General features: G+C 30.1%; 1 protein-coding gene across 3 annotated transcripts; it reads left to right on the top strand.

The window, feature by feature from the left end:
* The first annotated feature begins 380 nt into the window (after window positions 1-380).
* Window positions 381-21,526, top strand: LOC129920486 (probable protein phosphatase DDB_G0282105). 3 transcript variants are annotated; one of them, XM_056001720.1, is made up of 10 exons: window positions 381-654; window positions 6,418-7,577; window positions 7,770-7,925; window positions 16,705-16,814; window positions 16,876-17,010; window positions 17,074-17,863; window positions 18,086-18,299; window positions 18,372-19,526; window positions 19,590-20,060; window positions 21,084-21,512. In XM_056001720.1, exons 2-9 carry the CDS (start codon window positions 6,995-6,997, stop codon window positions 20,047-20,049), a joined length of 3,603 nt encoding a protein of 1,200 aa, XP_055857695.1. In that variant the 5' UTR covers window positions 381-654; window positions 6,418-6,994; the 3' UTR covers window positions 20,050-20,060; window positions 21,084-21,512. The 3 variants fall into 3 exon arrangements, with proteins under 3 accessions (XP_055857695.1, XP_055857696.1, XP_055857694.1); XM_056001719.1 differs by lacking the exons at window positions 381-654; window positions 6,418-7,577; window positions 7,770-7,925 and having other exon boundaries at window positions 14,334-16,814; window positions 21,084-21,526; XM_056001721.1 differs by lacking the exons at window positions 381-654; window positions 6,418-7,577; window positions 7,770-7,925; ... (2 more) ...; window positions 19,590-20,060; window positions 21,084-21,512 and adding an exon at window positions 17,935-18,069 and having other exon boundaries at window positions 12,834-16,814.
* The last annotated feature ends 556 nt before the right edge of the window (window positions 21,527-22,082 follow it).

The raw sequence follows: 22,082 nt of genomic DNA, 5'->3' as shown, positions 1-22,082 counted from the left end.
CAAACAGGAATTGGGTTAAAAATGTTGAAAAAAGTAGAAATATTTCTGTTTTAGGCAGTACCCAAACAGACCTTATGAAGAACAGCTGATTTGTAATCACAAACGTATCGTCAACTTAGCTATCCTTGGAACGAACATGAACGCACCCAATTGGAAGTGGAAAATTTCTACTGGAAAAAAAAAAAAAACACTTCCACAAAAGAGACAAATAATCATACGAAAAAAAAACAAATATCTCATTCTAACTGAAACAAATAGATATGAATTTTCAACAAAAAAAACAGAGACAACCATATACCATAATAGCAATCATACTCTGTCTCTTTTTGTTTAAACTATTCATCTACCCGTCGCCGTTGTCGCCTCCACCATCATCTTCATATTCATCATGTTGTGTGCTGGGCGAGTTAACACCGAATCGAGTCCGAGTGCCGAGTCGTCATTTAAACTAATTTTTGTTTGATAAAATAGTTTCTGGTCCAAAAAAAAAACGACAAAAAAAAAAAACGAACACAGTGCTGGTAATGGTAACAAGAGAATGAAGTTATTTTGCTAAAAAAAAAAATGCTTCCAAAACATCAACTAAATGTTTTTGTGTTGTGATAAAAAAATTAGTGGCTCAAATGCACTTTTGGCCGCTTTTCTATTGAAAATGTAAGTAAAACATAAAAAAAAACATTACGAATTTTAAGTTTGTGATCAAATTTTCATTCCAAATAGAGATTTCAGTCGGTTTGAAGGAGGATTCACAACATTCACAAGAGAGTGAAATTTTTAACTATTTTTTTTTCTTTCTTTTTTTTTATTACTGATTTTGAATACATTGTCAGGCCAAGCCAAAGCTAGGGAACCTTACGCAGGGAAATGCGCTTTTCGCTTGCATATTTATATTTATATATTTATTTTATTTTGTTTTCTTAGGATGTGTTTTCGTGTCTTGTTGTATTTCTTTTTTGTTTCTCATTAAAATTGAAAATTTCAATGCAAAAACATTAACCTACCTCAAATTACCCGAACTAGGGTACTTTTTTTTGTTTGATCTCATTTGTCTATAAACATTTTTATTTGTTGCATTTGATTAGGCTTTTGATTGATGATTTGCTGAACAAAAGGATTACCCACTAGCAAATCATTGGGAATCTTAGAATGCCTCCTGTAGGTTTTCTAGAATTATTTCCGTCCGATCGGAAAGACTTGCTATTGTATTGTAAGAAAGTTTAAGTAGGTACTTGTACTACAGGAAGTAGGTGTGTCTGTGGGTGGTTGCGCTGAGCTTGTTTACAAGCCAAATTTAGTGGCGAAAAGTTGGAACTCAGAACCCCACAGGAGGAGCGTTGGTGAGCGTTGTTGAGATTGAATGATGTTTTGAGTTGAAGCATAGTTTGGCATGACACTGAAAGAAAACATAGGGTAGAGTTGCTAGTAGCCGGCCCACAGTGGTTCCCAGATGGAAAAAACCCAAAAAAGTGAAACAATTTTTTCAATTTTTTTGATTTGGTTTTTTGATTAAAAATATATTTAAATACAGAATGCAATCAATTTTAATTTTTTGCATAGCCCGAGTATACTTAGCTCAAACTAGATTCTTTAAAATTTTGGAAATTTCGTTCTTTTTTTCTGCAACTTTTGACGAATTTTTTTTAAGAATAGAGCTTTAAAAAAAAAAACGTATGTAGTGTTGTTAATGGTATATTTGTCCTTAAGTCTACATTTACTGTTTGTTGAATTTGCTTTTGAATCAGAAAAAAAAGAATATTATATGAAGAAACCTCTAGAGCGAATAGTTTTTACCCTTTGTCGGCCAATAAAAAAAAAAGCTCCACGATGCTCCACGTTCGTTTTAGTATTAATTCAAAGCTTATGATATATACTATTTATGGTGTTAAAACAAATGACCCATATTGACCCATTCTCCTGTAAGAGCTTCTTGAGTGTAGCAATGCGTTTCACTCAAACAGCACTTGAAATTGGCTTCTGGTATTACCGTTTCTAATTTAAAGGCTTTTTTTTGTAAAATAAAGTGGTTTTCATTATAAGAGGTCTATGTAGCCATCACTGATAAACCAAAAAATAAAGAAAAATCAAAAATTTTCAAAAAAAGGGAAAATATCAGAAAACGGTATAAATTTAACTTTTTTTTCTTTGGTTTATCTAAAATTTAAACGGTATGTTTTAATAAAATGTTGAAATAAACTCAAACGAATTTAATTTTGCTCATAATCAACCATAGTTATAAAATAGCGGCACATTTTCTCAGAAACCGTAAAAAGGCCTATTTTGATAGCTTTTCTAAAATGATCTCAAATGTAAGAAAACATTTTTTTTTAACAAAGTAAACTTAATTTATTTGTAGAGAATTAAATGAAGTTTTCAAATGTATCCTTAAATTCTCTGTAAGGTGATCCGTTGTTGAGATATTGATAGCCAAAGTCAAAACTATGGTTTTTGGTTTGCAGTCTAAAAAAAATCGTAGAAGTTTAAAACAAAAAGAATTTTAAAGCCAAATAAATAGCCTTTCTAAAAATGATAATCATTTTTTCGCAAAAAATGTTCCCATTTTTTTTAGAGAAAAGTAAAAACAAAACAAATTTGGAAAATTTTGGTATTTGAATAATTCCAGATCTAGTTATTTTACCATTAGAAATAAAATATTTAGTTTTTAAATCCTAAAACTAGACGAATGTAGCTTTCACATGCTTTTTGTTTTGTCATGATACGATCATTTTTTACTGAGATACAGCCTATCGAAAATCACTAAAAAAAAATCACAATTTTTTGGGCTAGTAAGTAAGTAGTAAGGTGCTATACTAATTCTGAAACTTTTTAGTTATTTGCTTTCTCAAAACCTTCTTTGTATTCAGTTTTAATTAAGTTTTAAAAGTATAAGAGAAATTCACATCACAAAAAAAAAAACAAGAAAAGGAAACAAAAATAATGAATATACTCGTATTAATCAATACAACTTTTGAAAAAATGAGTAATTTTAAAGTACGACGCACAATTTTTAGATCACGATGAGAATTCGTTTTATTTAATTTATATAACAAATTTCAATCAAATCGGTCCACCCGTTCAGTTTTTATAGGTTTTTTCCACTTCCTCCATAGAAGGGAACCACTGTGCGGCCCACAGTGGTTCCTTTCTATGGAGTTAGTGGAAAAAACTTGTAAAACCTAAACGGGTGGACCGATTTTGTTGAAATGTGAGTAGAATAAAACAAGTTCTTCTTCATGATATAAAAATTAGGAGCCTTCGTTAAAAAATATTGATATTTAAAACTTTTATTAAAAAGTAGTGATTTGAAAAAAAAAAAAAGGTTTTTAGATCGGATTCAATCCCACGTGCTGATTTTTTTTTCACTTCAGATTCTTTGATGTAGTAAGCTTAGAACAAGCTTTTAACTACAATCAGAGGCTCATCATAAGTGCATGTTAGTGGTTAGTAGACAAAAAATACAACCTCCCACATGCACAATATAAAACAAAATAATTACGAACAAATTTACAAGTTATAAAATTGGGATCGGGTCAAAATTCTGGCTTCAAAATTCTGCTTTTCAAAATTCTGCTTTATCAGCGAAAATTCTGTTTTTCAAAATTCTGCTTTTTTTCTATTCTGTTTTTCAAAATTCTGCTTTTTAAAATTCTGCTTTTCAAAATTCTGCCAGCATTATATTTGAACAAAAAATATTCTGCTAATTCTGTTTTTTTTTTTTATAGCATATGCGCTGGCTAAAGAAAAATACACCTCATAAATGTAATTCAACATTGGTACTTCCTAAATTTTTTTATTTAAGTGTCGCAAATATTTTTTGAAATGCATATACTGACTTTCTTTCAAATAAAATATGTATACTAATTGGAACCGATGTTGTATATTCCTTTTCTTATTCAAATTTTTGAATATTCATCTTTATTTGATAAATTAATAAATTTTTAGTTATGTATTTTCGGAAATGTTTAATATTAAAAACCTTTTCTTAATATTTTCAAATTTATTCATTTATAAAACAAAAATTAATTCGCATTTAAAAAATGACAAATTATGTGTGTAAGTAATCAAATAAGCAGATAATTTTTCAAAAAGATGATTTTACAGAATTCTGCAAAAAATTAAAAATTTTTTTAAAAGCGCGCGCTTTTTAACATTTTCCAAACCCTTTTTTAATTTTTTGCAGAGTTTTGAAAAGCAGAATTATGAAAAGCAGAATTTTGAAAAACAGAATTTTGAAAAACAGAATTTTGAAAAGCAGTATTTTGAAAGCAGAATTTTGTTAAGCAGAATTTTGAAAGCAGAATTTTGACAAAAGAATTTTGACCCCGGCAGAATTTTGACCCCAACCCTGCCAAAAATTGTACCTGGGTGCCAATGATTGTACCTTTTGGGTAGCTTTTTTAAACATTTTTTTCTAAAAAAATTCAAGTCAGAAATTCTATAAACTTTAATTTGACATATAAAACATTTTCCTAACTCTTTAAATGCGAGAGTAATTCGCAATTAAAAGTGAAAAAAATGCTTAGGGGTGCCAACCATTGTACCCGTTACGCTACCTACTTTTTTTTTAAGTAGAAAAAAGTTATTTTGGAACATTGATAATAGAGATACGATGTTGTATCTAAATGTTATATTACTTTATAAATAAAAAAGTGATATTTTTAATCTAAATAATAAATTAAAAGAACAAAGAAATTTCTTTCTGTGTTGGTAAGGAGATAAGTTATACTATTTCACAATATTTTGTGATAAAATTATATGTTTCCTAAAGGTTAAACTCATATCTAATTGAATCTTCGACACATTTGCAACTTTTAAACGTTTTAGGTTTTTAAAAATGCTTATCTTGTTTCATGCATCCATATTTTAAATTTTTGTCAAAGATTCAATTTCTTGAATTATAACACCTGATCCGTTATAATTTTTCCTAAATTTTAAGACCTTTATCTTGGCTATACCATTAATAAACCTCCATTTATAAGCGTTTTAACAAACCATAATGTGTCCATTCTTGAGATTTTTTGTTTGATCAAAAATTGGTTTTGGAAGAAAAATGGTTTTCATTGAAATTAACAGAATTAAATACTTAATTCCAGTATTAATTTACTTGTCGATGAAGAAAACCCAGAAAAATAATTTTGTCTGCGTTAAACTGGCAAATACCCCTATGTGCATAGGTTAGTAGATTTGAAAAAATTATTCGCTCAAAAGGCAAAAGGTTATAGCAATTATAAAAATATACACTGCATGCCGGTCAATAGAATTGATTCACCTTGTTAACGGCAAAGAAGAGCTTCTTTATTTGAGTGGTTATATTTGAAAGTGGTATAAGTCCATGTAACAAAACCACTTAATTGACTTTCAAACTAACCGCATTTGGGCGAGCATAGTTATTCGCTAAAGTGGCCGAACTGGTTATAGGGTAAGCAGGAAGGAGCAAATTTGAAAAATTGAAAATTGAATAAAAAATAGAAAACAACAATAAGAACTATTAAAAAAATATACCAATAAAGGATATAATTTGATTATTATGGCATAGATACTTTTTTTTACATTTATCAAGTTTTAGTCATTTGAAAGTGGAATTAAGTGCAGAAATGTTCCTTTCCTGTTGGTCCATATATGAGTCATCATGCAACAAGGGAACAAATTCGTTTTTTTTTCTTGTTATCTTTACCCATTTTGGTTTACGTTTACGTGCGTCATGTTATAAATTTTATGTAAAATAGATTAAAAGGCTTTTTAATCTATTTATTCAGACTTTTACAGTTCCAGCGCGTAGTTTTAACATATAATTAATTTTATTTAAATTTTTTTTTTTTTCGTTTTCTGCTCACTATGCCAATTTAAGTTCAACCCTATCTCTTTTCTAAATTGGATCCATTAGATGTGCAAGTTACTCTACTGTATATTTTTACAAGAAAATCCGTTAAATTTTTATGTTTGATCAAAAAAATTGATCAAAAATTTTGAAAAGCATGAAAAAAGTGACTTATACCGCTTTCAATATTATAACGACTCATTTTATGGTTATCATTCGCTGAATTGAGAAATACGCATAAATCGACTCTGATTCCTAAATAAAATCTTATCCACTTATTTGAATTATAATACCTAATTGGTAAATTAATTATTTTTTAAAGTGGAAATTCACAGTTACTAATTTATAAAATTTTTACGATGCAGGCTTCTTCGTCCTCCAAAAGGGCGGATTGCCAACCAACAAATTTTATGTAGAGATTTTTAATTTTGTTTGGTAGCGTAGATCTTTCGATTTCGAACTTGTTCAATGAAATTTTGTTTTCTCGGACTTGCAACAAAGCAGCTTCCATGTTTTAAAGCTATAGTTTTTATAAGACTTCACAATTTTGTATATTTATTTATTTATTTAATTATTATTTTTTTTTTAAATTTTAATTCCAGCTGAGAAATCTTTTTCTGTCGTTATTGGTAGCTGCTCAATTAGGAAGAATAACAATGTTTGAGGCAATATGGAATCAATTATTTTTATGTGCACCAAAACCTCGTATTCCTAAACAATATCCTCATAAATGGATTACAGACATGTGAAACTCAACAAAACTCAAAACTACAAGGACATCCGACTGTTAGATATTTTAATTTTTGTATTATAACTGCCTCCAAACAGAAACAAACATAATTATACATACGAAAGAAATTACTGTTAATTAAACTATCTAATCAAGCACACTTGCGAATACAGCCTGTGCATAAAATACAAACTATACATAATATTATCGTGTCGAGTTTAGGACATTGTTTAAAATTTTTAATCGTAATTAGATAAGATCACATGGCACACGAATAGTTTTGTTTTATATCTAAATCGTATGAATTATGTTATTGTTTCAATATTTAAATTGGATTTAAACAAAAAAAAAATAAAAAAATAACAGAAAATATTACTAAAAAGAAAGATTCTTGTTGGAAGTCATAAATATCAGAAGAATAATTCCAACCAAAGTTGTAATAAGGTAATATGTCCGATGGTGAAACAGCACAGGAAACGAAAAAAACGGCTGAAAATGCCCCACCAGCAGTACCAACAACAACAACACCAACAACAACAACAACAACAACGACAGATCAAGATGTAGTACCTTTATCGTCTTCGTCACCACAACATGCGATAGCAACTACCACTTCTCATCATCATCAAAAATATCAACAACATTCACATCATCATCATTACCATCATCATAACAGACAACGTCAAGCGATTCATTATCATCAACACCATTCGCCAACACCAGTTTTAGTAAGATCGTCATCGGTTGGATCATCATACCATGAAGAGCCAATGACTGATTCCTATAAAGTTTTTTCAACAATTCCACCAGATCAAGCTGAATCCTCAGACCAGCATCGTGTTCGTCAAAATTACTATCATTATCCTAAAGCAAAACAACAACAACACCATCAGCAACTTCAATTACAAGATGCTGATCAAGATGTTCATGGTGCGAGTAGTTCGAGTAGTAGTAGTGACTATGTTGTGCAACGGATGTCTAGACCAGGGCCAAATTTATCACTCAAAGATGGAACTTATGTGACTTTTACCGGTAAGTTTGTGTTTTTTTTTTTTTTTTATATTAAATGATTATTGCAATTCGTTCATTCATTCTTTACTTAAAATTTAAAAAAATTCATATTCTCATACACTTTTATTTAAAACTTTTAAATTTCAATGTTTTTCGTCCCTCTTAAATATGAATTTCTTTCCTGATTCAGACAAAATTTTATTTTACTTACAGGTTGTTGTTTATTTACACCAGTGTCAAATACAACACGAAAACCAAGAAACTTGTACAGCCACAATTTAAAATCAGTGTTTTTTCTCACTCCTATTCTATGTGCGCATTGTGGAGATTACATATGGGGTACTGGTAATCAAGGTGTATCCTGCGAGGGTAAGTGCATTGTTTATTATTTTATCATTTTAAATAGGTTTGGATGTTCTTGTGTTGTTGCGTATCGAATAAACGAATAAACAAAACTATATTAATCAATAACCAAGCTAAAGGAGTAACAGAATTATTTATTTTGTTCACCTATGGAGTTTGTTCTCGTAGAATGTTAGAATAGTAAAACAAATACAGTCGATTCGCTCAAAGTCGAACTCCCTCGAAGTCGAATTTCCCTTTAACTCGAACTTTTTCACCAATTTCAATAAAAAAATTTGAAGAAGAAAGAATATATTAATCTTTCTAACTCGAATTTCCCTCTAACTCGAACCAATTTTTGTGTCCTATGAAACTTCGACTTACAGGGAGTCGACTGTACTTGAAAAAAAAAACTTTCCGCAAACATTCTGCATATGAAAATCTTTTTGTATGTGTGTTCCATAGTTTAATATATGTAGGTATCTTGCAAAACATCAAATTCAACTAATTTTTCTTATCCCTTTCCGCCAAATTATGGTAAACGCCAAATAAAATTATGATTTATGGACAACATAATACACAGTGAGCCTGAACAAGTTTAAGGTTGACCTAAAATGACGATAAAAACTACAAATGAGGCTTTGTTCCTGAAGGCCTCAGCATATATTATGATAATATCTTTATTATCTTTTTGTCAACTATTGCTCAAGACAACATTCACACCGACATCGTTTCCAAAAAGCCGCTTCCAAAAAGTAATAAACGTTTATCTGTACACTGAATTATCGTAGGCGCCATTTCGCTTACAACGGATTAAAAAAAACACACATACACAAAACGATTTTATAAAAAAACAAGCGTCGTTTCTGACAAATTCCGTTCCATAATTGAGGAGAGACTATTTAAAAGGTGATAAAAACAGTTTTCGTCATTTCTCAGAGATTCGAAAAAAAAAACTAAAACCATAATTGTGCCTTTTCATACGATTTTCAATGTTCACAAGTTTTCAGAGCCCGATTTTTGGAAAAAAAATTCTGTTTTTATTTAACTTGGGTTGTTTAAATAATGCGTTGGAGTGTGAAGAACAGGGCCCCTGTTCTCTAACTTTTATCACTGGCGAAACATTTTTTGTATGTCTATAAAATCCATTTTATCCCATGAAAAATAAAAGATATTTATTTCAAAATCATATTTTCTTAATTTTATTTAAACTCAAAAATGTTAAACGCCAGTGATAAAGTTAAAGAACAGTTTTTAAACAAAACAGACAAAAAGTGACGAAACTAGTAATCGAGATGTAAAATCCCGGACTTTCCCGGACAAATAAGGACACAAAAAAGAGTACAAATCTAGGACAAAAGGAATGCATAGTTTTATAAAAACAAAAAAAAGCGGAACAATCTTTTCAAAATTTAACTAAAAATCACATTTTTAACCCTTGTTCCCGTAGCATTCTTTTCTTATTTTTTTCACAAAAAAAAAAAAAAATAAAAGTAAAAATTTTAGCTAATATTACAAAAGTTGGAATGTACATAGTTACAGTAAAAAAAAATTTAAAATTCCATTAAAATCCAATTGCTCAAAATTTTAAACGATTAAGAGCCAATTTTTCAATCTTCTAATAAACAGTCAGTTAACTGTTCGACGAATAAAGTTATAAGGCTCATAAACAATCAGATAAAAACATTGAATTTTTCAATCAAGAATAATTTATTCTACAGAATAACAAAAAAAAAAAAAATTGTCAAATTCAAAAATATTTAAAATTAAACGTCATTTTTATTCATGATTGTTTTTGTTTTCTTGTGTTCCACTGTATTTTTTTCAAAATTCTTTCAAAACAGCTTTGACAACTGACACAGAACTCGATTCATTTTTTGAATAAGGAATGAATTAAGAGTAGCATACAAAAAGTGAGATTTTTAAAGGCTTCAAAAGAGTACAATCCCGGACAATTGATAGAAACTATCCCGGACGTCCCCCACACAGCCAAAAAAGAGTACATGTCCGGGAAAACCCGGACGCATGGCAACCCTACCTAGGATGCTAAATTAATTAATTTAATTTGAAAGCGAAATTACAGTAAATTTACTACTTTATTGCTCCTTCAGTGGTTTCAAAAAAGAAATACAATTATATCATTATAATTAAAATATTAATGAAGTTTTTCTTTAAACAATGCAAAAAGTTACTTAGTCCACTTTCATAATTATGGGCACATATATGTATACTAATTTGACGTTTAAAAAGTGAAAAAAAAAAAAATAAATAAAAAGTTATTCTAATGTGTGTAGATATTGAAAAGGAACGTTAAGTGATCTCAACAGTTTAAATTACTGACGATTTGGACGTCACTCATGAGTCACGACTGATTTTTGAAAATGGTTAAAACAAATTTGATAACTTAAAATACTCGAGCGCGTCATTTTCTACTGTGGGTTCAACTTTATGTCAGAGTCACCCTAAATGATAATATGACAATTATGTAAAGGGGTATTGCTTATCTGGCAATTTAAGCAAAAATTGTTTCTTCAGTTGTTTTTGCAACTTGAATATTTTGATATATTTTTCTTTGATTTTCATTGAAATATATTTCAGTACAATAAGCTTCATTTTACTACTCAGCGCTCTCAGCATCTAGTTTTAGCTACATACATCTCCTCCTGAAAACCGTCATATCATAATGTTTTTCGTATTATTGATAGTATTCATTTCAAATAAAAAAAAAAAAAAATACATAATCGCGCTGAAGTTATTTTTTTTTTTACAAAACTTTACAAACTATGAAATTTAGGATCATAATTTGTTTTTAATGAAAAGTCTATTCTTAAAAAAACTAAATAAGAGACAAAACCAAACATTTGTTCAATATTTCGAGAAAATATTTGAAAATATATTTACATGATATTGGTAACTCATGTTACCTGTGATTTATTGTTGCAAGAATAAACGAAATTTCATTAAAGTAATTTTAAAATCCAATATTATGTAACGAAGCTTGCTTAAATATTAATTTAATTTATCAATCACGAAGGAATATTGTCATTTTCATTATTAGATTCATCTTGTTTTCTGTGAATGCTTTTAGATTATTTATAATCCCTGAATTTAATTTCTTGTCATAGTACAGAATCTTTTCTTACAACTTGCATAAAGCTATTGCTATTGGACAAAAGTAAAAAAAGGCTGCATAATTTGTTCACATTTCGTGTCCTCTTTTTCATAGAATTACCCATTATTTCCAGCAATTTTTATCAAAAAAGTATTTGACAGAAAAAAGAATACTAGAAGGACAATTAAGTTTAAGGATGACAATCCACTGTCTCTTTTTTGTTAAAATATTAAAAAGAACAACAACACGAAAAAGAGTACTCTTCTTTATAAAAGAGGAGGGATGGTCACCGCATCCATCATTAAAATATTTTTATAAAATAAAACATTGGTGTTTTCTTTTAACTTCGATAGTTTTATATACATATGTATATAATTAAAAAATGAAGAATTTCATAAAAAATCCAGTCATCGACTTGGTTTTATTTGTTTACATTTACATTTCTTTCTTTAACTTTCACCATGACGAAAATTTTATTTTTAATTGATTTTTTTTATATTGACTTTGTAACGTTTAAGATTTTCGCGGTTGTAAGTTAACAAAGATGTCATTTTTAAGGTTTTCGGATTCTCTGTGATATATATTAAAATATTAATAATTTCAATGAAATTTGAAGTGAAAAATTTCTATATTTAACGCAGATAATCCGAAAATCTTAATACGTCGACTCCATCTAAGTCGACCTTCCTCTAAATCGAGCTCCCTTTAAGTCGAATATCACTCTAACTCAAACTTTTTGACCATTTTCAATGAAACATTTTGAAGAATAAATATGATTTTAATCCCTCTAACTCGAACCAATTTTGGTGTCTGAATATTCGACTAAGAGGAAGTCGACTGTATGTCATTGATAGCCTGGTCTTAGCATAGTGAAGTAGGGTACATTCACAATTAAAGATGAAAGTTTTCAAATCTCAATTGGAAAACTCTACAAATATCCCACCCGTGACGATATAACATTTTTGTTTTTAGAGCTTAAACTTATTGACATTAATTATAATTTATCATTATTACTTAATTTTTTTTTTTTCATCTACCTACAAATAGGTAATACAGCCGTGCATTTATAATTATTTTGTTTTTAAAACAAAAACAAAAAATGTATGACAGAAAATAATGAAGAAGAGACTCAAAATTTGAACGCTCGCATCCCATTTTGCTAGACTAGTTTTAAACAATAAATATTTAATTCAGCTCATGGAGATAAAAATCAACTCATAGAGTTTAGCTTTTCTTTGAATTTTTTTTTTTTTTTTTGAAAGATCAAAGTCAAATTTATTCAATCAAAGATTTATTGAAATTATTTCCATCTTGCCATAATAGTGTGTTTGTCAAGAATTCAAGCAATCACGACCGCCAGAAAGAACTATCAAGAAGTTATCTCGTACTGTTTTGTTGGTTGTGTTAACTCGTACTATCGGTTGTTACTAAAGCGGTTATAATACGCACACACCACAAAATGTACTAACAGTTTAGTTTTTTTTTTTTTTTTTTATTTTAATAATTTAAGTGTCCAAATGTATCTACAAGATACACAATACATAGTATCACAAAATAACACTAAAGAGTGAAAGAGTCAATAGGTTAGGCAGTGGTTTTAGATTAGTTTAGTTCTGCATTTGTTCGACTGACTGGTCGTGTGCACGCCGACGAAAAAGCAACAAAAAAATTAATTTTGTTTTACATATTCCCACACCCTATTTATATTTATTATTATTTTCATGATTTAATTTTGTTTAATTCTTTTAAAATTAAAACTCTTCCCTGCCATATATTAACATCAATACGAGGTTGAATCCGTAACGATAATTTTCTGGTCGCAAGAAAAGAAAAAAAAAAAAAAACCTCTACGATTTGCTTTGACTGCAACATCTTGTCTTGTCTTTGCTTTGATTTTTTTTTGGTTGAGTTGAATGTGTTCTTCTCTTACTTTCTGAATTCGAATCCGAAGTATACTATGTTCGTGTTGTGTTTTTGCCTCGTGTTGTTTTCTTTCTAAATGTATGTCGGCTTCAATATCTGCCTTTGCAGGAGCTGTCACCGACTACTGTCATCGACGTCGTTGTCGTCTACGGCGTCGTACATGTGCATAGTGTCTGTGGATACGTCTTACTCTGGAAAGAACAATTAAAAAAAAAAAAGAAAAAAAAAAAAAAAACTGCGCACAAAAGTCATTTTATATTATTTCTATTTTATTTTTATTTAACCACAATTTCTACCAACAAGTGCTTTTTATCGAAATGAAACAAAAATATTTCAACGTGCTCTAAAGAACTAATAATAGAATTATAAAAGCCAATTCCAAAGATAGATCAAACAAATTAAAAAGAACTAACAAAAAATTATATACATATGTATGACGTACGTACGTATTTATTATACTATTAAAGGTATATGCTTTGGTACAATGCCGAATGAACGAGTTTTTTTCTCTCGGTTAGTTAAAAGGTCCCATTCTTACACGCAGAATAAATACCCATTTGGCAAAGAAAACATGGTTATGGGAAGCGTAAAGGGATGATTTTTGATTTTTGTCTTAAAAAAAAAAAACATCCCCGAATTGGTTTGGAATATTTTGATGTTCTTCCTGCTTTCAAGTTTCAATTTCTTTCTGATGACAAACGATTTTGGAATTCGAAAATCGAATGTGCGAAGCAAGGGTGTGATGTAGGAGTTTAATGATTAAAATTGAATGGCTACCTCAAAGAAAAACATTTGAACACACCTCACAATCAATGTAGAAATTCTTTTGCTTGGGTACCTGAATTATTATATTTTATTGATATACCTACAAAAGATATTTAGGGTCAGCTATGGTTATATGCAACCATTGTTTTTTTTTTTTTTTGTATGCCGATTCTCTACTTAGTTTGTCTGGATGTTGATATAAATTTAGATTTTTTAAAAAATTATTTTCGAGAGAAAATTGTTTTCAATTAATTTCAATAACTTAAGCTTATCCTTTTGGTCAAGGTTTATTAAATGCCTTTATTTCAAAAATCTGTCATTGATTTTAAATATAAAATTTTTAGATTTAAACACGTTGTATATAAATACCGAATGTAGACAAAAGTTGTAGGGAAAATAGGTATCTACATTACACCTGTAATAAAAGTTAAGCTTACAGAAATGTGTTTTTCTCCGCCAGATCATATTAAAAAAACATGATCTTGAATTTTATTTATTGGGTCGTTTGAATATTAAAATATTACTGACATTGTCATATTTTTTTGCCAATTTTTTTTTTTTAAACAAAACCTCACTTTTGTTAGTATGTTCTTGATTAATAATATTTATTCTTTTGTATAATTTATTTTGAGTTGTGGTACAAATTCCATGTATACTTTTTTCTTTTAAATCAAGTATAATAATAATAAGGATATAGTTATTGATTTAAAATAAAAATTGCTTTGGTGCAAAACAACAAAAATTTAGATCTATGCCATTTTTGATGTAAAAATCTGCAATCTTTTGGGATCTTCTCAGGGAATCATCGTATTCAATATCTGCTTAGAACTAAATTGTTTGATAGTTTACTACAAATCTAATTACCTATAGTCGATACAAAGAAAAACAAACAAGCACGAAAGTAATGTATATATTATTCATTGTTACCGCTCTGAATATCAACAAAGTGTTAAAAACTACCTGCATTATTTTTAAATTATTGCCCTGAATTCTAAATGTTAAAATCGAAAAAAAAGAAATCGCCAAACAAATTCACGGAACAAAATAAAATCCAACAAGACTTTACTAATGATTTATTCTTACAAACGAATGCGTTGGAAAATGGCTTTTTTGTTTTAAATAAAGTCGAAGTTGAAGAAAATAAGCAAAATGAAGAAGAGAAGCCGAATGATGAAAACCAACAACAACAACACTATGCTAAACAAAAAATTCAAAAGAAGGAGATAGGATTGGCTGAATTGAACACTTTTCAAAATCAAGAAAATTGTTCGAAATCAAAACAACCAAACAAATCTTCTCAACAAGACGAAGACAAAAATCTTATTTATTATGGAACTTATGAAAAGCTTGCCGTCGGCGGTGACAACGTCGGAAATAGTGTGACACTTTTTCCGAGCGGTGAAATTATGGATAAAGGACCGGGGCCATCAACTTCGAGTTGTTGTTTTGATGAAAAAGTTCGTAGACGAAAAGAAATCAATTCGAACGAAAAAACGACATCGATTAGAACTGAATTGGAGAAAAAAACTACTAATATACCAAATGATCCTTCTTTAGAATCCGAATTCGAAGTCAAAGACATGCCCTGTAAAAGTGAATTTGGAAACTATTATCAATTGAAAAGTGTCAGCGAAGCAGATGCAAATATCATCAACAACAGTCTATTAGGTTATAGATCGCATAATCGTCCGCCACCGCAACAGCAGCATATTAAATTCTCCAAAAGTATATCATGTCAAACTGTTGATGAGGGCAACCATGATGGTTTCGCAAGCTCCTTAAACAATCAACTACAACAAAAACGAAAATCCGAAAAACCTATTTCACCAAAGAACAGTACTTCAAAACGAGTATTATTCAGCAGTTTGTTTCGAAATCCAAAAGAAATTGCAAATAGCGTTAAACAACGTTTAGCGGCAACAAATTCAAGTACAATTGGTTTTTGGCAAAATAATTCATTATCAAGTGAATGTGCTAATGAAAAAAATAAAATTATAGTTGAATCTTCCTGCTGTTCAGAGGATGACTCGAGCATAATAATATCATCAAATGAACTCAATCATGCCGAGGTAAAAATTAAGCCAGGAAATCGAATCGAAAGTATAACGATTTCACTAAATGAATCGCCCGCGACAGTTTCTGAAGATTCTTATTTTCATCAAACCATTAAGACGGCAACACAAAATTTAAACAAACAAAGTTCCAACAAACAAATACCTCCAACAACATACAACATCGCTACAAATGAAAGTGATAATGACGAAACGGTTGAAATTGAATATAATCTAGATAATTTGAAAAACTCATGTAAAAAAAATATTAAACAATCAAACAAACTTGCTCCTTTGATGTTACAAAATTCAAATAACAATGATGAAGAAGATAAAGTTCATCAAGAAGACACAAAGGCACAAAATAATTTTACATCAAATAACACAAATCTACCAGTTAAGACTGATGGTAAGAATTATATTTTACGACATGGCAATCGTTATCAATCAATACCGCCACCACCACCACAACATGAGGAAAAAATATGCCAAATTTCATCTCCATCGCATTCTAAAGCTTTAATTTATGATGATTCAGAACAAATTTTTGAACATGAAACGTTCCCACTGCTGGAGGATAGTGAAACTTCCCTTTGGTCTTGGCTAGACGGCAATGAAAATAAAAATACAAATAAGAAACCTTCTTACCATGGACTACCGTGTAACATCAAAACTGCTGATCTGAAATTAGTTGCGAATTTAGAACAGCTGAAATCTCTAAATAAATGCTATTCTTCTGATATAAGTTCTAATAACTCTCCATCGTCGTCATCGTATTCATTTGAAGATTTATCGATAGCTCAAAAGCATACGAAAAACATAGTTATTGATCGCAACAACACAAAACCTGACATCAGTCCTGATAAATTAGAATCAGTGCTTAATTATTGTACTTGCCATTTAAAATGTTGCTGTGATTGCTCTTTAACTGATTGTTGTTTATATTGCTCGGTAGATTGTCAGGCGTGTTTTCATGTACCCTGCTCACAGTACAGTTGTGCGCAACCGTGCCATGTACAGAGGCCATCATCCCAGAATCAGCCTAAACCTAGCCAACATGACACGGTAAGTTTTAGTTATTTGTCTTTGGTAATATAGTAATAATATACGTTTTTTTTTTGCTTAGCCTTATATACAGTGGACAAACACAAATGTGCTTGAATGGATGACGGCGGTAAATTTATATCCTTTAGCTGAAATATTTAAGGCCAACAATGTTATGGGATGTGATTTGCCTAATCTTGACGATGAAAAGCTTACGGTAAAAAAAAAATTAAACATGCACTTACTTTGAAATTTATATACTAATAAAATTGATTAACAGATTATGGGAATTAAAAACTGTAACCATCGCATTGCCATTCTTCAAAGCATTAGAGAATTAACCAGTGGGATTCTAATATCTGAGCAACCACACATTACTTTACCATCTGAAGCGGAAGAAGTAAGAGAAGCAGTACCTCTTCATCGTCAACATATTTTTATTGAATCTAGCTTCAATGCTCCAGAAATTTGTGATAAGTGTAATCGGTACCTTCGCGGTGTGATACATCAAGGTCTGCAGTGCGAGCTGTGTAATTTTATAATCCATAGAACATGCTTGGCTAACGGCTTAGCCGTTAATTGCCCAGCAATACGATCAATAACTTCTACAAATACTATAAGTGGTTATTATGGTCAACTAAACGCCTGTGATTCTGCTGATATGGCATATATTGCTGCCTCAAAAGAAGTTGTTGAAAAAGGTGCCTTAAGTAACCTTCTAAATACCAGTTATACGCTTCAAAATATTCCAATTTTTGGCATTGGCTTATGTCATCAATTTGATTCGGAGAAATTGAATGCTCCTGCTGTTCTTATAACTGCTACAAATGCCTTGGAATTGAAGGTTAAACATTTACACATTGATTTGTATAAGCTTTACAAGTCAACTTCGATTCCGGATGATTACAATAGTGATCTTATTGATATGCTCACAGCACCCAGAACAGATTTGAGTACCCTCGAAAGAATAGAACCTCAACAGTTAGTTGGTTTTATTAAAAAGTATTTGAGAGAGTTGAAAGATCCAATAATACCAATGGTTTGGTATGATAAATTCATCGCAGCTGCAAGTAAGTATTCTAATGCTTTTTGTTGGTTTTATGTTGAAATAACACTTAATTCTTTTTTTATGTTTTTTAAGTTGGTTACCACTAAATTAAGTTACAAGCAAAAATTTGATTCAAGACTCAAGCGAAGATTCAAGATTCGTCTTCTTTTCAAAATTTTTATTCAAAATTTAAATTTTTCAAACTAATTATTACTAAACAAAAAAAAACGAATTTATTTTAAAGAACTATACTCAGAAGATCCTACAGCAAGTATACAGCAGGTGGTTCATTATACTAAGCAGTTGGCTGCGCATCATGTGAAGACCTTAACATTTTTTATGGATCACCTTCGACGAATATCAGCAATTCAATTTGCAAATGGTCGTCGTGAGCCGCCTACGATAATGCTACAATCCTTCTCTTATATACTTATTCGTCCACCTTGGAGCAAAATTATGTAACACATGAAATAAAATTATAAACATAATTTAAAATAAATCTTCAAATCAATTTTTTTTTAAATTTTTAGTCAAGTTATTAATAACATCGAACATCACATCCGAATCATCGAAATACTTTTCCAAACATGGAAAGGTGAAGAAGAGGTTCCTCGATTCGATGAAGCTCCCGCTGTTCCACCAAGAAAAATATCTCAAGCTAGTTCTGTGAGTATGAGTAGTGGTCCTCCATCAAGGGTTCTTTCGTCAGGTTCTTGGAAGCCTTCGGTACCGGTTTCAATATCAGGACAAAGCTTGCATAGTTTTCAATCGTCTGGATTTTCGTCAGGTTATACATCGCCATCATTGACCTCAGAATCGATTCGGGGAAAAGCAGCACCACCATCTCAACAACAACCAATTGTCAAACCATCGTCGGTTGGAAAATCATCTATGCTCCATCCACGCGATCATCAAATGAAAGCAACGGATTCGCTTAAGGATGCCGAATGGTATTGGGGTAAAATAACTCGTGAAGAAGTTAAGCAACGTCTTTTTGGGGAGCCTGATGGTAGTTTCATGGTCCGTGATGCTCTTTCGAAAGATGGCGAATACACACTGACTCTAATCAAAGATGGAACTGAAAAACTAATTAAGATTGTTCATGATAATGGAAAGTATGGATTTGTGGATTGTAAATTTAATTCTGTCGTTGATTTGATTAATTACTATAAAACAAATTCCTTAATGTTATATAATAAAACGCTTGATATTACGCTTATGAAACCAATTGTTCGAAAAGTCGACGAAGAATCTACAAATGACGAAACTGGAAGTCGTGGAACGGATCTTCGTGTAGTTACCGAACATTTCTTGCAACTACATCATGCGTTGAACGCTCTGAAACAAAATTTGCAAACAAAAAAAGAAACTTTCGAGCGTGCTGAAAGTGAGTTAAGTGAAAAGAAATCGGCTTTGGAAGTTTTTGGAATTGCACGTCAAATGTTGCTGATGCAAATGAAGGTTATGCTGAATTCTATTATAAATGCCCGACCCCAAGATCAGGAAAGGCTCAAAGAGAATAAAATCACATTGCAAGATCATGTAAAATTTTTAAACGATGAAATTTCTAAACTTAATAAATATATAGAGGAGAAGAAAGAAGAATATAAGCATGTAGAACGTGAAATTAATGCGGCTAAACCAGAGATATCTTCTCTATCTTTCGAAAAAGATAAAATGCAAGAGTAAGTAGTATTACAAAAATTAAATTTTAACAAATACTAATTTATTTCCTTCTTTAATTATAGCCGCCTAATAAGCTTAGGCATTAAGGAAGAAGAAATAAAACAACTTATTGATATGGGTTATGATGATTGGAAGGAGAAATACGAAAGTGAATCCAAACTTCCGCACAACGATGAATCACTTTGGTTCCTAGAAGATTGCACCCGTCGTAGAGCTCAAGTACTTTTGGCTGATGCCCCAACAGGGACATTCCTTATACGACCCAGAAAAGCCATAGATAGCAATAATGGCAATTATGCCTTATCAATTGCTTGCAAGAAAAGTGTTCAACATTGCATTATATACGAAACTGAAAATGGCTTTGGGTTGGCGCTACCCTATAACATCTACGCAAGTTTGAAAAAGTTGGTTCTTCATTATGCTACGAATTCTCTGGAAGAACACAATGATACTCTAACTACCACGTTGAAATTTCCCGTTTTATATTGGTATCAACAACAGCATTTAACACCTCCTTCATGATTTGTTAACCTGTAAGTGTCTCATTTTTTTTTTTTGTTCAAATATATTTAAATGTAAATTGATTGAACTTTTAGGGCCAATTAAAGTGAAATAACATTATGTTTATAAATATTAATAATATTTAGAATGCTTGGGTTTTGTCTCTTCCAGTCGTAGCAATATGTATTCTCCAGCGCCATTCTGATATAGCATCCGAAAAATAGCACGATACAGCTCTACACTATTTACTCCGTCATAAGCGGCTGGGGTGTGGTGTGTATCGATGTTCAACTTTCGGATCTTCTCCAAGATTAAGCGCTGTATGAATATAATGAATATTAGACCTTGTAGAGTTAAAGTCGCACTAGTAATGTAAAATAAATTAATCAAAACCTGATGCAAAGACGTCCAACAATTTCGGCTGCTTTATTTAATTTTTAAACTTCGCAATAGCTTGACTTTATTTGAATCAAATGAAGGTTCCAGGGGAAAAAACAGCACAAGTCCATTCCAGCTCATTTCGAGAAAAATGCATTTAAAAAATTTGTTCTCCATACAATTTAGTACTAAAAGCACACAATTTATTTATTTTTTCAGCGAGGCTAAAATTTGTTTTATAAAAGTAAGGATGTCGTCAGATAGTAAATACTACAAGACCTCATCACTAGTTTTTTTTTTTTTTTTGACAAAAAGTGGACATGTGCCGTTTTTCCCCTGTACCCTTCAAATACTTGTCGCTCTAGATGATCATACAGGTTGGCATATGCTAGCGTGCTCGTGCGTCGGTGGAATGTTGGATTTCATCATCATTGATTAGTTGCTTAAAATACTTTCAGCTTTTTTACCCTCTCTTCTATCCAGGGTGTGTAGTTAATACTGTTGTGGTCAATTTAACTGTAACATCGTATCAAATAGGCGTATTAGGTTATACATATTTTTTTAGTACTGAAAGCCACCGTTAATGTTTAGGTCCAATAATAAAAGAAACACTCCTCAATCAATTTTTATCTATTATTCTTAAAATTATATTAATATACTTTTAAATCTCTTTACAGATATCTATGATCACTTTGATTTTAACGTCTTCTCAATTTTTGTGACCCTTACTTCAGTTGTTTTAATTTACAAAAATAAAGTTTACAACTAAAGTTTCCCACTATATTATTATATCTGCAAAATATTTTTGATAAGCTTGAATTGATTTTAAATAAAATGTCTTCTCAATTTTTGTTATGGTTCAGTTGAAAAATACTGAGGATGCTGAAACTTGGTATGTCTACAAAATATCTATGATTAGAATTAAGTTATATTATAAAACAAATGTCTTCTCAATTTTTGTGACCCTTCCTTCAGTTGTTGATTTAATAAATTTAAAATAAAAAAAAAAATTATAAATAATATCGCTGAAGTTGCCGACTTAAATAATATATCTATGATTAGTTTAATTTTTAATAAAATTTTTTGTCATTTTTTGTGAACGTTTCTTTCCAATTGATTTCATTTTAAGCAAATAAGTCTGAAACGTTCGCAAAATTTGATTTCATCAAATGTGTTTCTGTATATTATGTTTATTATAAAACGCATTGATAATAATTTGTTATAATATAAATATATAATTTTTTGAGATTATAGAGAAGAAATGTCTATGTTTCCTTAAAAAAAAAAAAAACAAAACAAAACAAACAAAAAAAAAAAAAAAAAAACAAAACAAATAAACAACAAAATGTGTTCTTAAAGATCTGATTTTTTGTTTGTAAGAATATAAACGACATTATATAGGTAATATAATCTTTATCATTGTTATCTAATTCTTACAAATTGTAAATTTTCAATTCATATTGAACATTTAAAATAAAAAAAAAAACATATGATGGTTAGGAAGTATATACAATACAAATATTTAAAAAAATATGTTTTTGTTTTTTTTTTTTTTTTATTTTATTTATTAAGAAAAAAGATGATACGAAAAAAATTGTAAGCTATTATTGACTAAGTGCTTTATATATATCTTTGATAAATCTTTGATTGATGTAGTTGTTTTATATTTGGATTTA

This window comes from Episyrphus balteatus, chromosome X, assembly GCF_945859705.1.
Source record: "Episyrphus balteatus chromosome X, idEpiBalt1.1, whole genome shotgun sequence".
NCBI lineage: Eukaryota > Metazoa > Arthropoda > Insecta > Diptera > Syrphidae > Episyrphus > Episyrphus balteatus.
The sequence above is the reverse complement of the archived record's forward strand: the minus strand, read 5'-3'. Positions and strand labels throughout refer to the sequence as shown.

What these genes read in the sequence shown, in the direction of transcription:
- LOC129920486 (XM_056001719.1), top strand. Translation starts at nt 14,694, where the DNA reads ATGTTAAAATCGAAAAAAAAGAAATCGCCAAACAAATTCACGGAACAA. An exon ending in AACCTAGCCAACATGACACG is followed by an intron (nt 16,815 to 16,875) that starts GTAAGTTTTAGT and finishes TTTTTTGCTTAG; the next exon opens with CCTTATATACAGTGGACAAA. An exon ending in TTGACGATGAAAAGCTTACG is followed by an intron (nt 17,011 to 17,073) that starts GTAAAAAAAAAA and finishes ATTGATTAACAG; the next exon opens with ATTATGGGAATTAAAAACTG.